The sequence below is a fragment of the Chrysemys picta genome, chromosome 1, assembly GCF_011386835.1.
Source record: "Chrysemys picta bellii isolate R12L10 chromosome 1, ASM1138683v2, whole genome shotgun sequence".
NCBI lineage: Eukaryota > Metazoa > Chordata > Testudines > Emydidae > Chrysemys > Chrysemys picta.
The window spans coordinates 88,155,277-88,169,654 of NC_088791.1; the positions used below are offsets into that span (position 1 = coordinate 88,155,277).

Consider the following 14,378-nt stretch of genomic DNA (forward strand, 5'->3'; position numbering starts at 1 on the left):
TAAGCTTTCATGGGCTACAGCCCACTTCTTCGGATGCATAGACTGGAACATACAGCAAGAAGATATTTATACATACAGAGAACATGAAAAGGTGGAAGTAGCCATACCAACTGTAAGAGACCAATCAATTGAGCTATCATCAGCAGGAGAAAAAAAAACTTTTGAAGTGATAATCGAGATGACCCATAGAGAGTGTGAGGATACTTAACATGAGGAAATAGATTCAATTAGTGTAATGACCCAACCATTCCCAGTCTCTGTTCAAACCTAAGTTAATTATATCTAATTTGCATATTAATTCATGTTCAGCAGTCTCTCTTTGGAGTCTGTTTTGAAGTTTTTTTGTTGCAAAATTGCCACCTTCAAGTCTGTCACTGAATGGTTAGAGAGGTTGAAGTGTTCTCCCACTGGTTTTTGAATGTTATGATTCCTGATGTCAGATTTGTGTCCATTTATTCTTTTGCTTAGAGACTGTCCGGTTTGGCCAATGTATATGGCAGAGGGGCATTGCTGGCACATGATGGCATATATCACATTGGTAGATGTGCAGGTGAACAAGCCCCTGATGGCGTGGCTGATGTGATTAGGTCCTATGATGGTGTCACTTGAATAGATATGTGGACAGAGTTGGCATCGGGCTTTATTGCAAGGATAGGTTCCTGGGTTTGTGTTTATGTTGTATGGTGTTGTCAAGGCTCCTTCCCCACTCTGAACTCTAGGGTACAGATGTAGGGTACAGCCTGCGTGAAAACTTCTAAGCTTAACTACCAGCTTAGATCTGGTCCACTGCCACCACTCCCAATGTGCTAATTCCCTTCCCTGGGTAGCCTTGAGAGACTCTTCACCAATTCCCTTGTGAATACAGATCCAAACCCCTTGGATCTTAAAACAAGGAAAAATCAATCCGGTTCTTAAAAAGAAGGCTTTTAATTAAAGAAAAAGGTAAAAATCATCTCTGTAAAATCAGGATGGAAAATAACTTTACAGGGTAATCAGACTTAAAGAGCCCAGAGGATCCCCCTCTAGCCTTAGGTTCAAAGTTACAGCAAACAGAGGTAAACACCCTAGTAAAAGGTACATTTACAAGTTGAGAAAACAAAGATAAAACTAACACGCCTTGCCTGGCTGTACTTACAAGTCTGAAATATGAGAGACTTGTTCAGAAAGATTTTGAGAGCCTGGATTGATGTCTGGTCCCTCTTAGTTTCAAGAGCGAACTCTCCCCAAGACAAAGAGCACAAAAAAAAACCTTCCCCCCACCAAGATTTGAAAGTATCTTGTCCCCCTATTGGTCCTTTGGGTCAGATGTCAGCCAGGTTACCTGAGCTTCTTAACCCTTTACAGGTAAAAGGATTTTGGAGTCTCTGGCCAGGAGGGATTTTATAGTATTGTACACAGGAGGGCTGTTACCTTTCCCTTTATAGTTATGACAGGTGTGTCCTCACACCTTCTATGGGTCATCTCGATTATCACTTCAAAAGTTTTTGTTTGTTTTCTCCTGCTGATGATAGCTCATCTCAATTGATTGGCCTTTTACAGTTGGTATGGCTACTTCCACCTTTTCATGTTCTCTGTATGTATAAATATCTTCTTGCTGTATGTTCCAGTCTATGCATCCAATGCAGTGGGCTGTAGCCCATGAAAGCTTATGCTCAAATAAATTTGTTAGTCTCTAAGGTGCCACAAGTACTCCTGTTCTTTTTGCGGATACAGACTAACACGGCTGCTACTCTGAAACCAGTTAAGCTGAAGACAATGTAGATGATATTATTAGTTTCCTGCAGTATTACACATCTTTGATCTTAAGGTTACTTGGACACAGTCACATATATAATTAAGATATGAAAGGGACTTAACATTGTTAAACATTGCTTACATTGTTATACTTCTAACAAGATATAGGTAAACACAAACGTATACACTTAGCATCTACCCTTGGATTCTTATCAATACAAAGTGAATGAGTTGGGGCTTGCTACCCTAATTAACATTTCTTTGATACCCATACATAAGTGGATTGTCTTGATTACAATTGTAAGGCCTCCTGTTAAGTTGTTATGGATCATAGACAGGTTGGCTTGGCTGGTCTGTCAGTGTCACATCTAGTATAAATAATTATTTGGGCCTTTACTTAGATAGATTTGTGTTTTTTTGTTTTTAAATGGAAAGAATACTGCGGCCTTAAAACCAGGGGACAGAAAAATCAGATTGAAAGATGAACAGAAAAATATGGATTGCTTTATTTTGAAACACTGTATCACCACCTCCCCAGAATGGATTTACTAATATCTCACACACCAAAAGGTGTTTGAAAAGGGACAATAATAGTTCCTGAAACTGGTTTTGCCGACATCATTAGCCAAAAAACCCTCTTGTCTGAAACATGAAATTCTTCACATATTAGTAGGGGAGGAGTAAAATGATTCATTTAATTTTAAAATGTCAACAAGGATTATATAATTCCTCTGCTTAAAACATGAACATTTCACATCTTAGTGTGGTTCTCTAAAACTTTCCATGAAGCAACATGCTACTTTTAGTTGAAGGTCCAACAAGGGTTTGGTAGTCTTTCTCCCTTAATTTACATAACCATTCACTTCTCCTGAACATCTTTAAAGTTTGTTCCACAGTTTCTGTTTTTCTTTCTTATTCACATACTTTGCCAGATATGCGTGAGAGGAGAAACTCTTAGTGCTTGGTGCATTGCCTGACTAGGAATCTCCCTGGCTTTATCCAGTGAAAAGTGAGAGAAATCTTGCTTCCTCACTTAATATATCTGGGTTATGGTGTATATGGACAAACCAAAGTACCTACCCAGTTTTCTTTAACAAATGCTCAATCTCTCATTGAAAGAGAGAGATCAAAGCAGACACTCTCTCCAGCGTCCAAACACGGCTCTCCAAAGGCCATTAACTTCAGTGCGAGGAGAGTTGGCCGCCAAGTTTGGAAGCAATTCGTAAGCATCGCTCTGTGCTCATGTGAAACTAGACTCAAAAAAAAACAAAAACAAATAAACAGTTACAACGTAAGTTCCAGTTGGCCCTTGGAGTTTTTAGAGTGGTGTCATAGCAAAGCCTCCAGCAAAAGTCATTAACACTGTAATTTATTTATTATCTTTTTGTGCATGGCCCCAAACTAACAGTAACGGTTCACTGTTATTACATGATAGAGTGGCTGACGGTGGTAGGCTATTTCCAGGCTAAAGGATCTCATGCAACAAGGTAAATCCATGATTGTTCTCAGTCCAGGTTGTGTTAATTATACAGTATTCTTTATAAATCTGCAATTACCGTGCAGTTTGTGTACCAGATCCTGTGAGGTGGCTATGTCAGTAAAAACCTCTCAGGCTGCAGTTTGAGTCCTGGAATTTAACCTGATATTGAACGATCTAATCTAATTTGTAAATCTGGGCATGGTCAGATTATGCAATCTCTACAGCCTTCCATCCTCCAGTTCGGTGTACTTTTTACAGTGATTCTGTGCTGTCCCTCTTGACACAGGTAGGAAGTAGAATAGTGATCGTTGCTGGTGGCTGCGTGTTGCTTGTGATAGGCATGTTTGGGAAGATCGGCGCTGTGTTTGCCAGCATACCAACACCCCTGATTGGAGGACTGCTCCTTGTGATGTTTGGAATCATCACTGCTGTGGGAGTTTCCAATTTGCAGGTAACGGCCTCAAAGGATTTAATTTACAAGACCAAATACTCTTGAGAGAGAGTTTTGGTCTGCAGTCAGGTTCCCGTTCAGTGCAGTTGTTTACTGAGACAAGTGCCTCATCACAAAAACCACTGCTGTAATTCACACTAGTTAGCAGTCATGTTGGCAATTTCATCAAAGAGGCCAATGAATGGACCAGAAGAAGGCTCAACTGTAGTGGAGTCACCAGAAACTGAGTCCCCTGGTTAACTTGTTGTGGGACTGCAGTACTACTTAAGGATACGTCTTCACTTACCGGAGGGTCCGGCAGCAATCGATGTTCTGGGATCGATTTATCGCGTCTGGTTAAGACGCGATAAATCGATCCCGGAAGTGCTCGCCGTCGACGCCGGTACTCCAGCTCGGCGAGAGGAGTACGCGGCATCGATGGGGGAGCCTCCCTGCCGCGTCTGGACCCGCGGTAAGTTCAGACTAAGGTACTTCGAATTCAGCTATGTTATTAACGTTATTAAGTTCGAAGTGGGGGCTTAGTGAAGACCAGGCATAAGGTACGCAAATTCAGCTACGTTAATAACGTAGCTGAATTCGAAGTACCTTAGTCCGAACTTACCCCGGGTCCAGACGCGGCAGGGAGGCTCCCCCGTCGATGCCGCGTACTCCTCTCGCCGAGCTGGAGTACCGGCGTCGACGGCGAGCACTTCCGGGATCAATCCGGGATCGATTTATCGCGTCTTAACCAGACGCGATAAATCGATCCCAGAACATCGATTGCCTGCCGCCGGACCCTCCGGTAAGTGAAGATGTACCCTTAGTCCGAAGTGGGGGCTTAGTGAAGACCAGGCCTAATTGGCCAGTGATGTCAAAGTTACAGTGGCATGGTTACACTACTGGTGATCCCTACTGTCACCCCAGAGGCAGTCTTTCCTGACTGGTTGATTTGAAGCACATTGGTGTAGGGAGGAGGGAAGTCTGGATTGCTGCTGTCTTGACCTGTTTTTTTTTCTGGTTAACTCCATTAGTTCCACTGGAATCATATATCCTGATGCTAGTAAGGCTTTTGGTACTGTCCCACCTGACATTCTCATAAGCAAACTAGGGAAAAGTGCTCTAGATGAAACTACTATAAAGTGGGTGCACCACCACTTGAAAGACTATACTCAAACAATAGCTATCAATGGTTTGCTGTTGACCTGGGAGGATGTATCTAGCTGGGTTCCCACAGCGGTCAATCCTGGGTCCAATACTAGTCAGTATTTTCATTAATGACTTGGACAACGGAATGGAGAGTGTGCTTATAAAACTTGCAGGTGACACCAAGCTCAGCATCGTTGCAAGCACTTTGGAGGACAGGATTAGAATTCAAAACAACCTACACAAATTGGAGAATTGGTCAGAAATCAACAAGATGAAATTAAATAAAGACAAATGCAAAGTACTTCACTTAGGAAGGAAAAATCAAATGGACAGCTACAGAATGAGGAATAACTGGCTAAGTGGTAGTCCTGCTGAGAACAGTCTGGGGGTTACAGTGGATTACAAATTGAATATGAGTCAACAATGTGGTGTAGTTACTAAAAAGTTTAATATCATTCTGCACTGTAGTAACAGGAGTGTTGTACGTAAGACAAGGGAGATAACAGCCCTGCTCTACTCAGCACAGGTGAGGCCTTAGCTGGAGCAGTGTCCAATTCTGGGTGCCACACTTTAGGAAAGACGTGGACCAACTGGAAAGAGTCTAGAGGAGAGCAACAAAAATGATAAAAGGTTTAGAAAACCTAACCTATGAGGAAAGACTAAAAAACCCAAAACAAAAAAACTGGACATCTTTAGTCTTGAGGAACAAAGATTGAGGGGGGCCCTGATAACAACCTTCAAATACGTTAAGGGCTGTTATAAAGAGGACAGTGATAAATTGTTCTCCATGTCCACTGAAGGGAGTACAAGCGGTAATGGACTTAATCAGCTGCAAGGGACATTCAGGTTAGATATTAGGAAAAACTTTCTAACTCTAAGGGTCGTTAAGCACTGGAATAGGTTACCAAGGGGGGTTATGGAATCCCCATTACTGGAGGTTTTAACAGGCTAGACAAATGCCTGTCAGGGATGGTCTAGGTTTACTTGGTCCTGCCTCAGCACAGGGGACTAGACTTGATGACTTCCCAAGGTCCCTTCCAGCCCTAGAGTTCTGATTCAGTACTAATAAATGCCAGCTGATGACATGGCTCTGTGTATATCAGTGTATTTCTGTATACATTTGTTAATTTCAGTTCTACTTTAAACAGCTGTTTCTGCAATAGCGTATGAAATTCTGCCCCTAGTAACTGTCACTGCATATGTGTATGCGGGTACAAGGATTCATCAGCAGGTCCAAGCAGTTTATAGATTTTGATCGTCTTGAGCAGTATGTATTAACATATGTAATCTTTCTGTACAGTATGTGGACATGAACTCCTCAAGAAACCTGTTTATCTTTGGATTTTCTATATATGCGGGTCTGGCAATTCCCAACTGGGTAAACAAAAATTCTCAAGTGCTAGAAACAGGTAAAAATGAGCATCCTCATTTATTGGGACCATTCTCCCAAATATGAAACTAAAGTCAATACTGATACAGAGAAGTCACCTGAAACGCAGCCTACAAATGTTATGGGTTAAACCCATGAAAGTTGCCTAGCAGCTGGCAATCCTGCCTTCTGGATGTGCTGCTGTAGCACTTTCATTGTAAGGAATCTTTAAGATGTAGCAATCTCTCACTGCTAAATGAATACATGTTAACAAATACAGACTTTGCAATGCAAGGAATCCATGGCTCCCATTCCTTTTGGAATACTCCAGTGTGAGAAGCAATTAGTAAGAGGAAGAACTGGCTTATTATCATGGCTGAATTCTGATTGGAATCTCTGTCTTTGGAACATCCTTGTGGCTATCTCCCTGCTGTAAAATACTGCCTTTGGAAAAACAAAGGGCCAGAACCTCTTGCTGATTACAAGAGGGTGACTCTAGTCCCTTTCTTGTCCTTGAACTGTTAGCCCACACATTGTGTCTGTTGCAGTTAATGTGTCTGCCCCCAAGATCTTACAAGTGTCTTTTTATGAATTAGTAAGTCACCTTGTATGCTCTGGCCATTATATAAATTAGTAACATGGACTAAAAACATACACATGAAACTATCAGCAGGATGAAGCTATTTTAAATTGTAAAGCAGCAAAATCTCATGCCCTGGTTTGGAAGAGAGAGCATGGTATTTTCTGCTGTTGAGCTGCATGTCTCTCCTTGGCGAGTGAGTGACTTGTGGCAGATTGTCGTTGGTTCTATTGTTGGTCAAATGTGTGTCTTTGGGTCCCATAATGAGGTTTTGTTTTTCTTTCAGGAATTCTCCAGCTAGACCAAGTGATCCGAGTGCTCCTCACCACTGGCATGTTTGTGGGTGGATTCCTGGCATTTATCCTTGATAACACGATTCCAGGTCTGATCAGCTGTAGCGGTCTAGCGCTCTGCTTCCTGCAGTCTCCCACCGTAATCACCAACAATTAAGCTCCACTGGTGGGAATAACGGTGGGAGTGCTCGTGTAGGGCGCCAGGTGTGGCTGGCATTTAAAATGCCGACAGCCATCTGAGGCAGAGCTGGGGGTAGTGTGATCATGGCTGCCATCTTGCCGGACACACCAGGGACCTCCAGAGTTAAAAGCATGAGCTGCTACAGCTTGAGCTAAAGAGTCAAACCTCCACAGCGATGAGGCTGTGACAACTCATATTCTCTGTGCACCAACACAAAGGAGGACCTGTAACACACACCCACTAGGGGTTTACACTGGAAATGGTGGGACATGTTAGGAAAAATACCTACTGTGCGCAAAGCCCTGGCAAGATAGGCTGTAATGTCTACTGATAACAGAAAGGTTCTGTTTTGAGCAAGCTTAAGGGGGGAGCTGGGGACATGGGGAGAGGAAATGTGCACTCAGGCTAGTTTTAAAAGGGATTATTTTAACTGTAGTCAACATGCATGGCATGTGATAGATCCACATTGTAATCAATGGAAAATCCAGCTTACAATGCTGTTGTATCAGGAAGAAAAGTATCTTCTAATAGTGTTAGTTAATGTTTGTTGAATGCTTTGAACATAGGAAGAGCTAGTGAAGTGTAAAGTATCAATATATCGTACTGCACTGAGAGACTAGGCTGGGAGTAGTACGATACCAGAACTGTGTGTAATTAGGGAACTGCGCTAGATATGTGCTTAAGTCTGTGTTAATGGTTCCTCAGTAACTTTCCTCTCACTTCCTTTTGGTAGGAAGCCAGGAAGAGCGAGGACTCTTAGCATGGAAAGAGACCTGCCAGGAGGAGTGTGACGAGGCGCGCGTTTTGGAAGTCTACGGTCTTCCATTTGGGATAGGCACCAAGTTCTGCACCTCTTCTTGGGTTCAGCACCTCCCAACTTGCCCCAAAAGGCTATCTGGATCCAAGAGAAAGGAAGAACCAAAGAGCCTCAAACAGGAAAACAGTTTCAAAATAAGCTCAGAAAGAGAATCAGAGCTAGACATTGATACAAGGATATAAGCCCATGGTTAGGAGGTGGACTCATTTGCAAAGCACGTGCCATGAAAACCATGTTTACAGACAACCTGATAGAGGTTGGAACAGGAGAATAGGTGATAAAACTTGTTTTCTATTCCCCGCTCTGCCACTGACTCCTTATGTGACCTTGAGTAAGTACCTCACCTCTTTCTGCCTCCATTTATCAAGATGTAGCAAAAAATATACTGACTGGGGAACAGCCTGGCCAGAGGCCATCAGCACTTATGAAGGAGCTTGTTCCCCCCCCACACACACACACACACCAGGGCCACCCAGAGGATTCAGAGGGCCTGGGTCTTCGGCGGCAGGGGTCCTTCCGCTCTGGGTCTTCAGGGCACTTCGTCGGCAGGTCCCGGAGCAAGTGAAGGACCCGCCGCCGAACTGCTGCCGAAGACCCGGAGCGGAAGGAGCCCTCGCCACCAAATTTGCGCCGAAGACCTGGAGCAGAAGAAGCTCTGAGTCTTCGGCAGCGGGTCCTTCACTCACTCTGGGTGTGTTCGGCAGCACTGAAGGACCTGCCGCCGAAGACCCGCCGAAAACTCTCATGGGGGCCCCTGAAAACTCTCCCTGCGGGGCCTGGGGCAAATTGCCCCACTTGCTCCCCTTCTGGGTGGCCCGGCCCCAGACTTTCTCTTTGTGAGCCATGACAGCCCTGATCAGGTTCTGAATAGCATATACACAGCAGTGTTTCCCTCTCCCATTGATCAGCTGTTTGGGAGCTGTGACAGCTCCCTTCCATCCCTAGCTGATCACTGGGAGCGACAGAAAAGTGCATATGCTACTTGGGCCCTAACCAGGACTGTCAGGTGTTACATGGGCTCCTCTCAGTACTACCATGAGGAAGGGGAACTCTGTCGTATGATGTCTCTGTATGGGGAAGAGACAGGAGAAGAAGGGAATTGGGAAAGAAAATTCCAGTATAAAATGAAGGAAGGGACAGAGAAAGAACAAAAAGGCAGTTAGCTCCATTTGTGTGTGTGATTTAGGCCTGGGCTACACTAGCAGGGGGGTTCGAACTAAGATACGCAACTTCAGCTACGCTATTCACGTAGCTGAAGTTGAAGTATCTTAGTTCGACTTACCTGGCCGTCCTCACGGTGGCTAGTCGACTGCTGCGGCTCCCCCGTCGACTCTGCTTACTCCTCCTGCCGAGGTGGAGTACAAGCGTCGATTAGCGGATTGATTTATTGTGTCCAGCCGAGACGCGATAAATCGATCCCCGATACATCGAACACTTAGACGTACCCTTAGAGCAGTGTTTCTCAACAACAAGTCTATGGACTGACACTGGTCCCTGAGATCTCCCTGACACAGTTTAGGAGGCAGTAAGTTGGTCCCTGGTATCAAAAAGGTTCAGAAACACTGCTCTAGAGAAAGTGGCCTTGTGACTGACCTGGCTGAAGAAGAGATTTTTCAGTTTCCAAGCAGTTTTAAAAAATTAGGGCAGGGGGAAGGAATTGTTTTGGTCGAACCAAAAATGACATTTTTCAAAATTGTGGGGTGAATTGAAAAGTCAAGCAGATGAACGGAATGTGTCGGTGATACAGAAATGAAACCTTTCAGTTTGATTTTCAAGTGTTTTGACAAAACATTTTATGACAAAGGAGTCATAAAATGTGTTTTGGTTTGCAACCTACAGATGATTGTACATTTCCTCTTGGTTTCCTTGTTGGTATTATCATCCAAGGGGCTGTATCTGCTCTCTGGTTAGAGGAGAAATTCTGGTGCTTTTAGGAGTCTAGTCTTGGGCCCCAATCCTGCAAAAACTTACGCATGTGCTTGGACTTTCTGGGTTCCATGAAAGCAACCCCTACCCCCCAAAAGGCTTAGGGGAATCTAGGGAGGCCGTGGAATTGGTGATCTTTGAAAGGAGTGTGGGCAGACAAAAGAGACACAATAGTGACTGCAGGGCCTAATAGCAGCATATAAAGATCAAACTGTGAATGGAAAAGATTTCTTTACAAGTCTTGATGAAAGTCCCACGGTACAGATCACATAAACATCGTCATTCATTATTTAAGTGCTGTGTTCTCAGCTCTGCACAAACATAAAATAAAGGCAGACCCTGCCCTGAAGATCTTACAGTCGAAGGCCCTGATCAGGGCTGGCTCCAGGCACCAGCTGAGCAAACAGGTGCTTGGGGTGGCCAAGGGAAAGGGGCGGCATGTCAGGCTCTTCAGCGGCAATTTGATGGAGGGTCCCTGTCCCTCTCGGAGGGAAGGACCTGCCGCCGAATTGCCGCTGAAGAAGAAAGCAGCGCAGTGGAGCTGCCACCGATCGCGATCGTGGCCTTTTTTTTTTCCCCCGCCACTTGGGGTGGCAAAAGCCCTGGAGCTGGGCCTGGCCCTGATCCTGCAAAAACATATGCATCTGTCTAACTTTGTGAGTAGTCCCGTTGAAAAATGGGACTTCTCACAGTGTGTAAAGTTAAGCACATGCATAAGTCTTTGCAGGACTGGGACCCAAAACTAGACTAGGAGCAGAGAAGGCAGGCCATACTTACAGAATGGGAACTGTATCCTGGGAACAGACCTGGGGTTCCTGGAAGAGAATCAGCTGAACATGAGCTCCCAGTGTAAAGACTGTGGCCAAAAGGGCTAATATCACTGGATGTATAAACAAGCGAATCTCTAGTAGGAAGGTGGGAGGTTATATATGTGGCACTGCTGCCACCGCTGCTGGAATACTGTGTCCAGTTCTGGTGTCCACAGTTAAAAGAAGGATGTTGATAAATTGGAGAAGGTTCACAGAAGAGCCACAAGAATGATTGAAGGATTCGAAAACATGTTTTTATATTGAAAGATTTAAGGAGTTCAATCTATTTAGCTTATGAAAGAGAAGGTTAAGGGATGTCTTGATCAATCTATAGATGTTTCCATGGGGAACAAATCAGGTAATGGTGGGCTCTTCAATCTAGCAGACAAAGATATAATATGAACCAATGGCTAGAAGTTGAAGCTAGACAAATTCAGACTAGATATAAGGCACAAATTTTAAGTAATGAGGGTAATTAACCTTTGGAACAAGGTTTGTGATAGATTCTGCACCACTGGAAACTTTAAAATCAAAATTGGGTGTTTGTTTTCCTTTAAAAAACTGCCCTGGAATTTGACGCATGAATTAATACAATGAAATCCTATGGCCTGTCTTAAACAGGAGGTCAAAGGAGTCAATCACAGTGGTCCTCTCTGGCCTTAAAATCTATTAATCTCACAAGGCCTTTGCTCAGGATGGAGTAGCAGAGGTGTTGCAGGTCAAAACTGAGGTGCATTGGCAAAGTTGTTTGGGGAACCCAAGACTAGAACAGAAGGGCGTACTACAGATCATGAAGGCGGGAGACCAGGACTGATATATTAGATAAACTATCTACTATCATCTTGGAAGCTTCAGTGTGAGATGTTTTCCTACAGGACTGCCATTGTTTAAATTGGGATCACTGTATAGAACCATATAGAATGGAAACAGAACATGAGGAATGTACTGTAAGGATTCAGTGTTTATATAGGCTCCTTGTAATTTTGGAGACTGCAGATATGAGAGTTTGTTTTCCTAACAATTCATTGAGCTGAAAGTCTAGAGTTCGAAGACTGTGTTTTAGGGAGGCATGTTATGTGTGCAGTGTAGGCATGAAGTGGGCAACATTAATTTAAATGAGCTTATATATAGCATGATGTGAAAGAAAAATCTGGTACAGATTTGATTTAGATCCGATAGAAAGAAAATATGATATAGGAGAGTCACTCTTCATTGTATTAACACTGCTGTGATCATTGTGTATCACTTAGCATAACTGTCTCACTGTTAACTTGATCTTCCCCATTCTGTCTGTTGTATCCACCTGTTTTTGTTGTTGTTTGTTGTTATGTTTGTATGACACCTAGCACGATGAGGCCCAGATCCCTGACTGGGCCTTTAAAGAACTACTGCACTACAAATAATAAATGTAACCTAGATCTTATTTAAAAGAATTCAAAAAGAGGCAGAAAACTCTTGGTATGGAATGCTAGAGGGTTTCAAAATTTCATCTGGTCCTATTAGTATTTAGTGTGTGTTATCTGAAAATCTCCTCTCTTGTTTCAGAGTAAAACCTCTGGAGACTTCTTTATTTTTAATCAGGCAATTTTTCATTTTCAGTCTCTGATGTTATATTTGTTGGAGCTAGATTTGGAAGGATTAGATTTTTATTGGTAAATGTCAATTTCACCATACAAAGAAAACCAACAACAAAATGTTTCTATTGATAACTGAAATGTATAGATAGACAAAGTAAGAAAAATGCTGCTTGAGAACTAATTAGAGTTTGATTTAAGGATATTTACTTTGTATTTTTGGTGTGATGTTGAAAACTTGTGTTTTAATGGTTTATAAAGCTTTAACTTTTTGGATCTCAAGCTCTATTGTCATTAAATAATTGTCTGCCATGCCACATAATTTCCCTCAACTGTGAAAACTGATTGATAAAAATAAAAATACTTTAAAAATAAACATTGACATTATCCATCAAAATTGTTTAAAAAAATCAAATTCTGCCAGTTGTAAACTCTGTCAATAACACTCCCTATTATTGATTCAAATTACTTGAGGTACATAAGCATAGATTTCAATTCACAGCAAAATCTCAGTATATGTTTCTCTGCCCTGGTCTACACTACGAGTTTAGGTCGAATTTAGCAATGTTAGATTGATTTAACCCTGCACCCGTCTACACGATGAAGCCATTTTTGTCGACTTAAAGGGTTCTTAAAATCGATTTCTGTACTCCTCCCCAACGAGGGGATTAGCACTGAAATCGACATCACCGGGTCAAATTTGGGGTAGTGTGGATGCAGTTTGAGGGTATTGGTCTCCGGGAGCTATCCCAGAATGCTCCATTGTGACCGCTCTGGACAGCACTCTCAACTCAGATGCACTGGCCAGGTAGACAGGAAAATCCCCGCGAACTTTTGAATTTCATTTCCTGTTTGGCCAGCGTGGTGAGCTGATCAGCACAGGTGACCGTGCAGAGCTCATCAGCAGAGGTGACCATGGAGTCCCAGAATCGCAAAAGAGCTCCAACATGGACCGAACGGTAGGTACTGGATCTGATCGCTGTATGAGGAGACGAATCTATGCTATCAGAACTCCATTCCAAAAGACAAAATGCCAAAATATTTGAAAAAATCTCCAAAGGCATGAAGGACAGAGGCTATAACAGGGACCCGCAGCAGTGCCGCGTGAAACTTAAGGAGCTCAGGCAAGCCTACCAAAAAAACAAAGAGTCAAACGGCCTTTCCGGGTCAGAGCCCCAGACATACCGCTTCTATGATGAGCTGCATGCCATTCTAGGGGGTGCCCCACTACTACCCCACCCCTGTTCATGGACTCCTGCAAGGGGGGAATCTCACGCAACAGGGATGAGGATTTTGGGGACGAGGAAGATGATGATGATGAGGAGGAGGAGGGTAGCGCAAAGCAGGCAAGCGGAGAAACCGTTCTCCCCAACAGCCAGGAACTGTTTATCACCCTCGAGACAATACCCTCCCAACCCTCGCAAGGCGGGCTCCTGGACCTTGAAGGCAGAGAAGGCACCTTTGTAAATAAAATACATGGTTTAAAAGCAAGCGTGTTTAATGATTAATTTGCCCTAAAGACTTGGGATGCATTCGCGGCCAGTACAGCTATTGGAATGCATTCAAGCAACATCCGTTCTTTATCTCTCTGTGTTATCCTCAGGAGAGTGATATCATTCATGGTCACCTGGTTGAAATAGGGGAATTTTATTAAGGTGACATTCACTCCCACGTGTAATGAAGGTTAAAGAAGCCAAAAGACTGTGGCTTACCATGGCTGCCTGCAAGCCGAATTCTGTTGTCTGGCCCTGTGTGTGTGATCTCTCACACCAAACCGGCAGGCCCTCAATATAAGAGGCAAAATGTGACCTTGTACCGAAAGCACATGTGCTATGTAATGTTAACAGCTTGGTTCACCGTGAAAGAGTCTACCCATTGTTCTCTAAAATGTCTTTTTAAATACTACTCTCCCTTTTTTTTCCTCCCGCAGTTGCAAATGTTTCAATGCTCCCCCATCATCTCCGTCCCAGAGGCTAGCACAGATAAGAAGGCGAAAAAAACGCTCTCACAATGAAACGTTCTCTGAGCTCATGCAGTCC

The 14,378-nt window shown here is 43.4% G+C and overlaps 1 protein-coding gene across 2 annotated transcripts in view; it reads left to right on the forward strand.

The window, feature by feature from the left end:
• Positions 1-12,719, forward strand: part of LOC101933366 (solute carrier family 23 member 1-like) — an 82,689-nt gene extending 69,970 nt beyond the window's left edge. For both annotated transcript variants that reach the window (XM_065561829.1, XM_005305295.4), the window contains 4 exons: positions 3,501-3,665; positions 6,091-6,199; positions 7,026-7,121; positions 7,947-12,719. In XM_065561829.1, the coding sequence (XP_065417901.1) occupies positions 3,501-3,665; positions 6,091-6,199; positions 7,026-7,121; positions 7,947-8,212 (636 nt within the window). In that variant the 3' untranslated portion in view covers positions 8,213-12,719. The remainder of the gene's footprint in view (positions 1-3,500; positions 3,666-6,090; positions 6,200-7,025; positions 7,122-7,946) is intronic.
• The last annotated feature ends 1,659 nt before the right edge of the window (positions 12,720-14,378 follow it).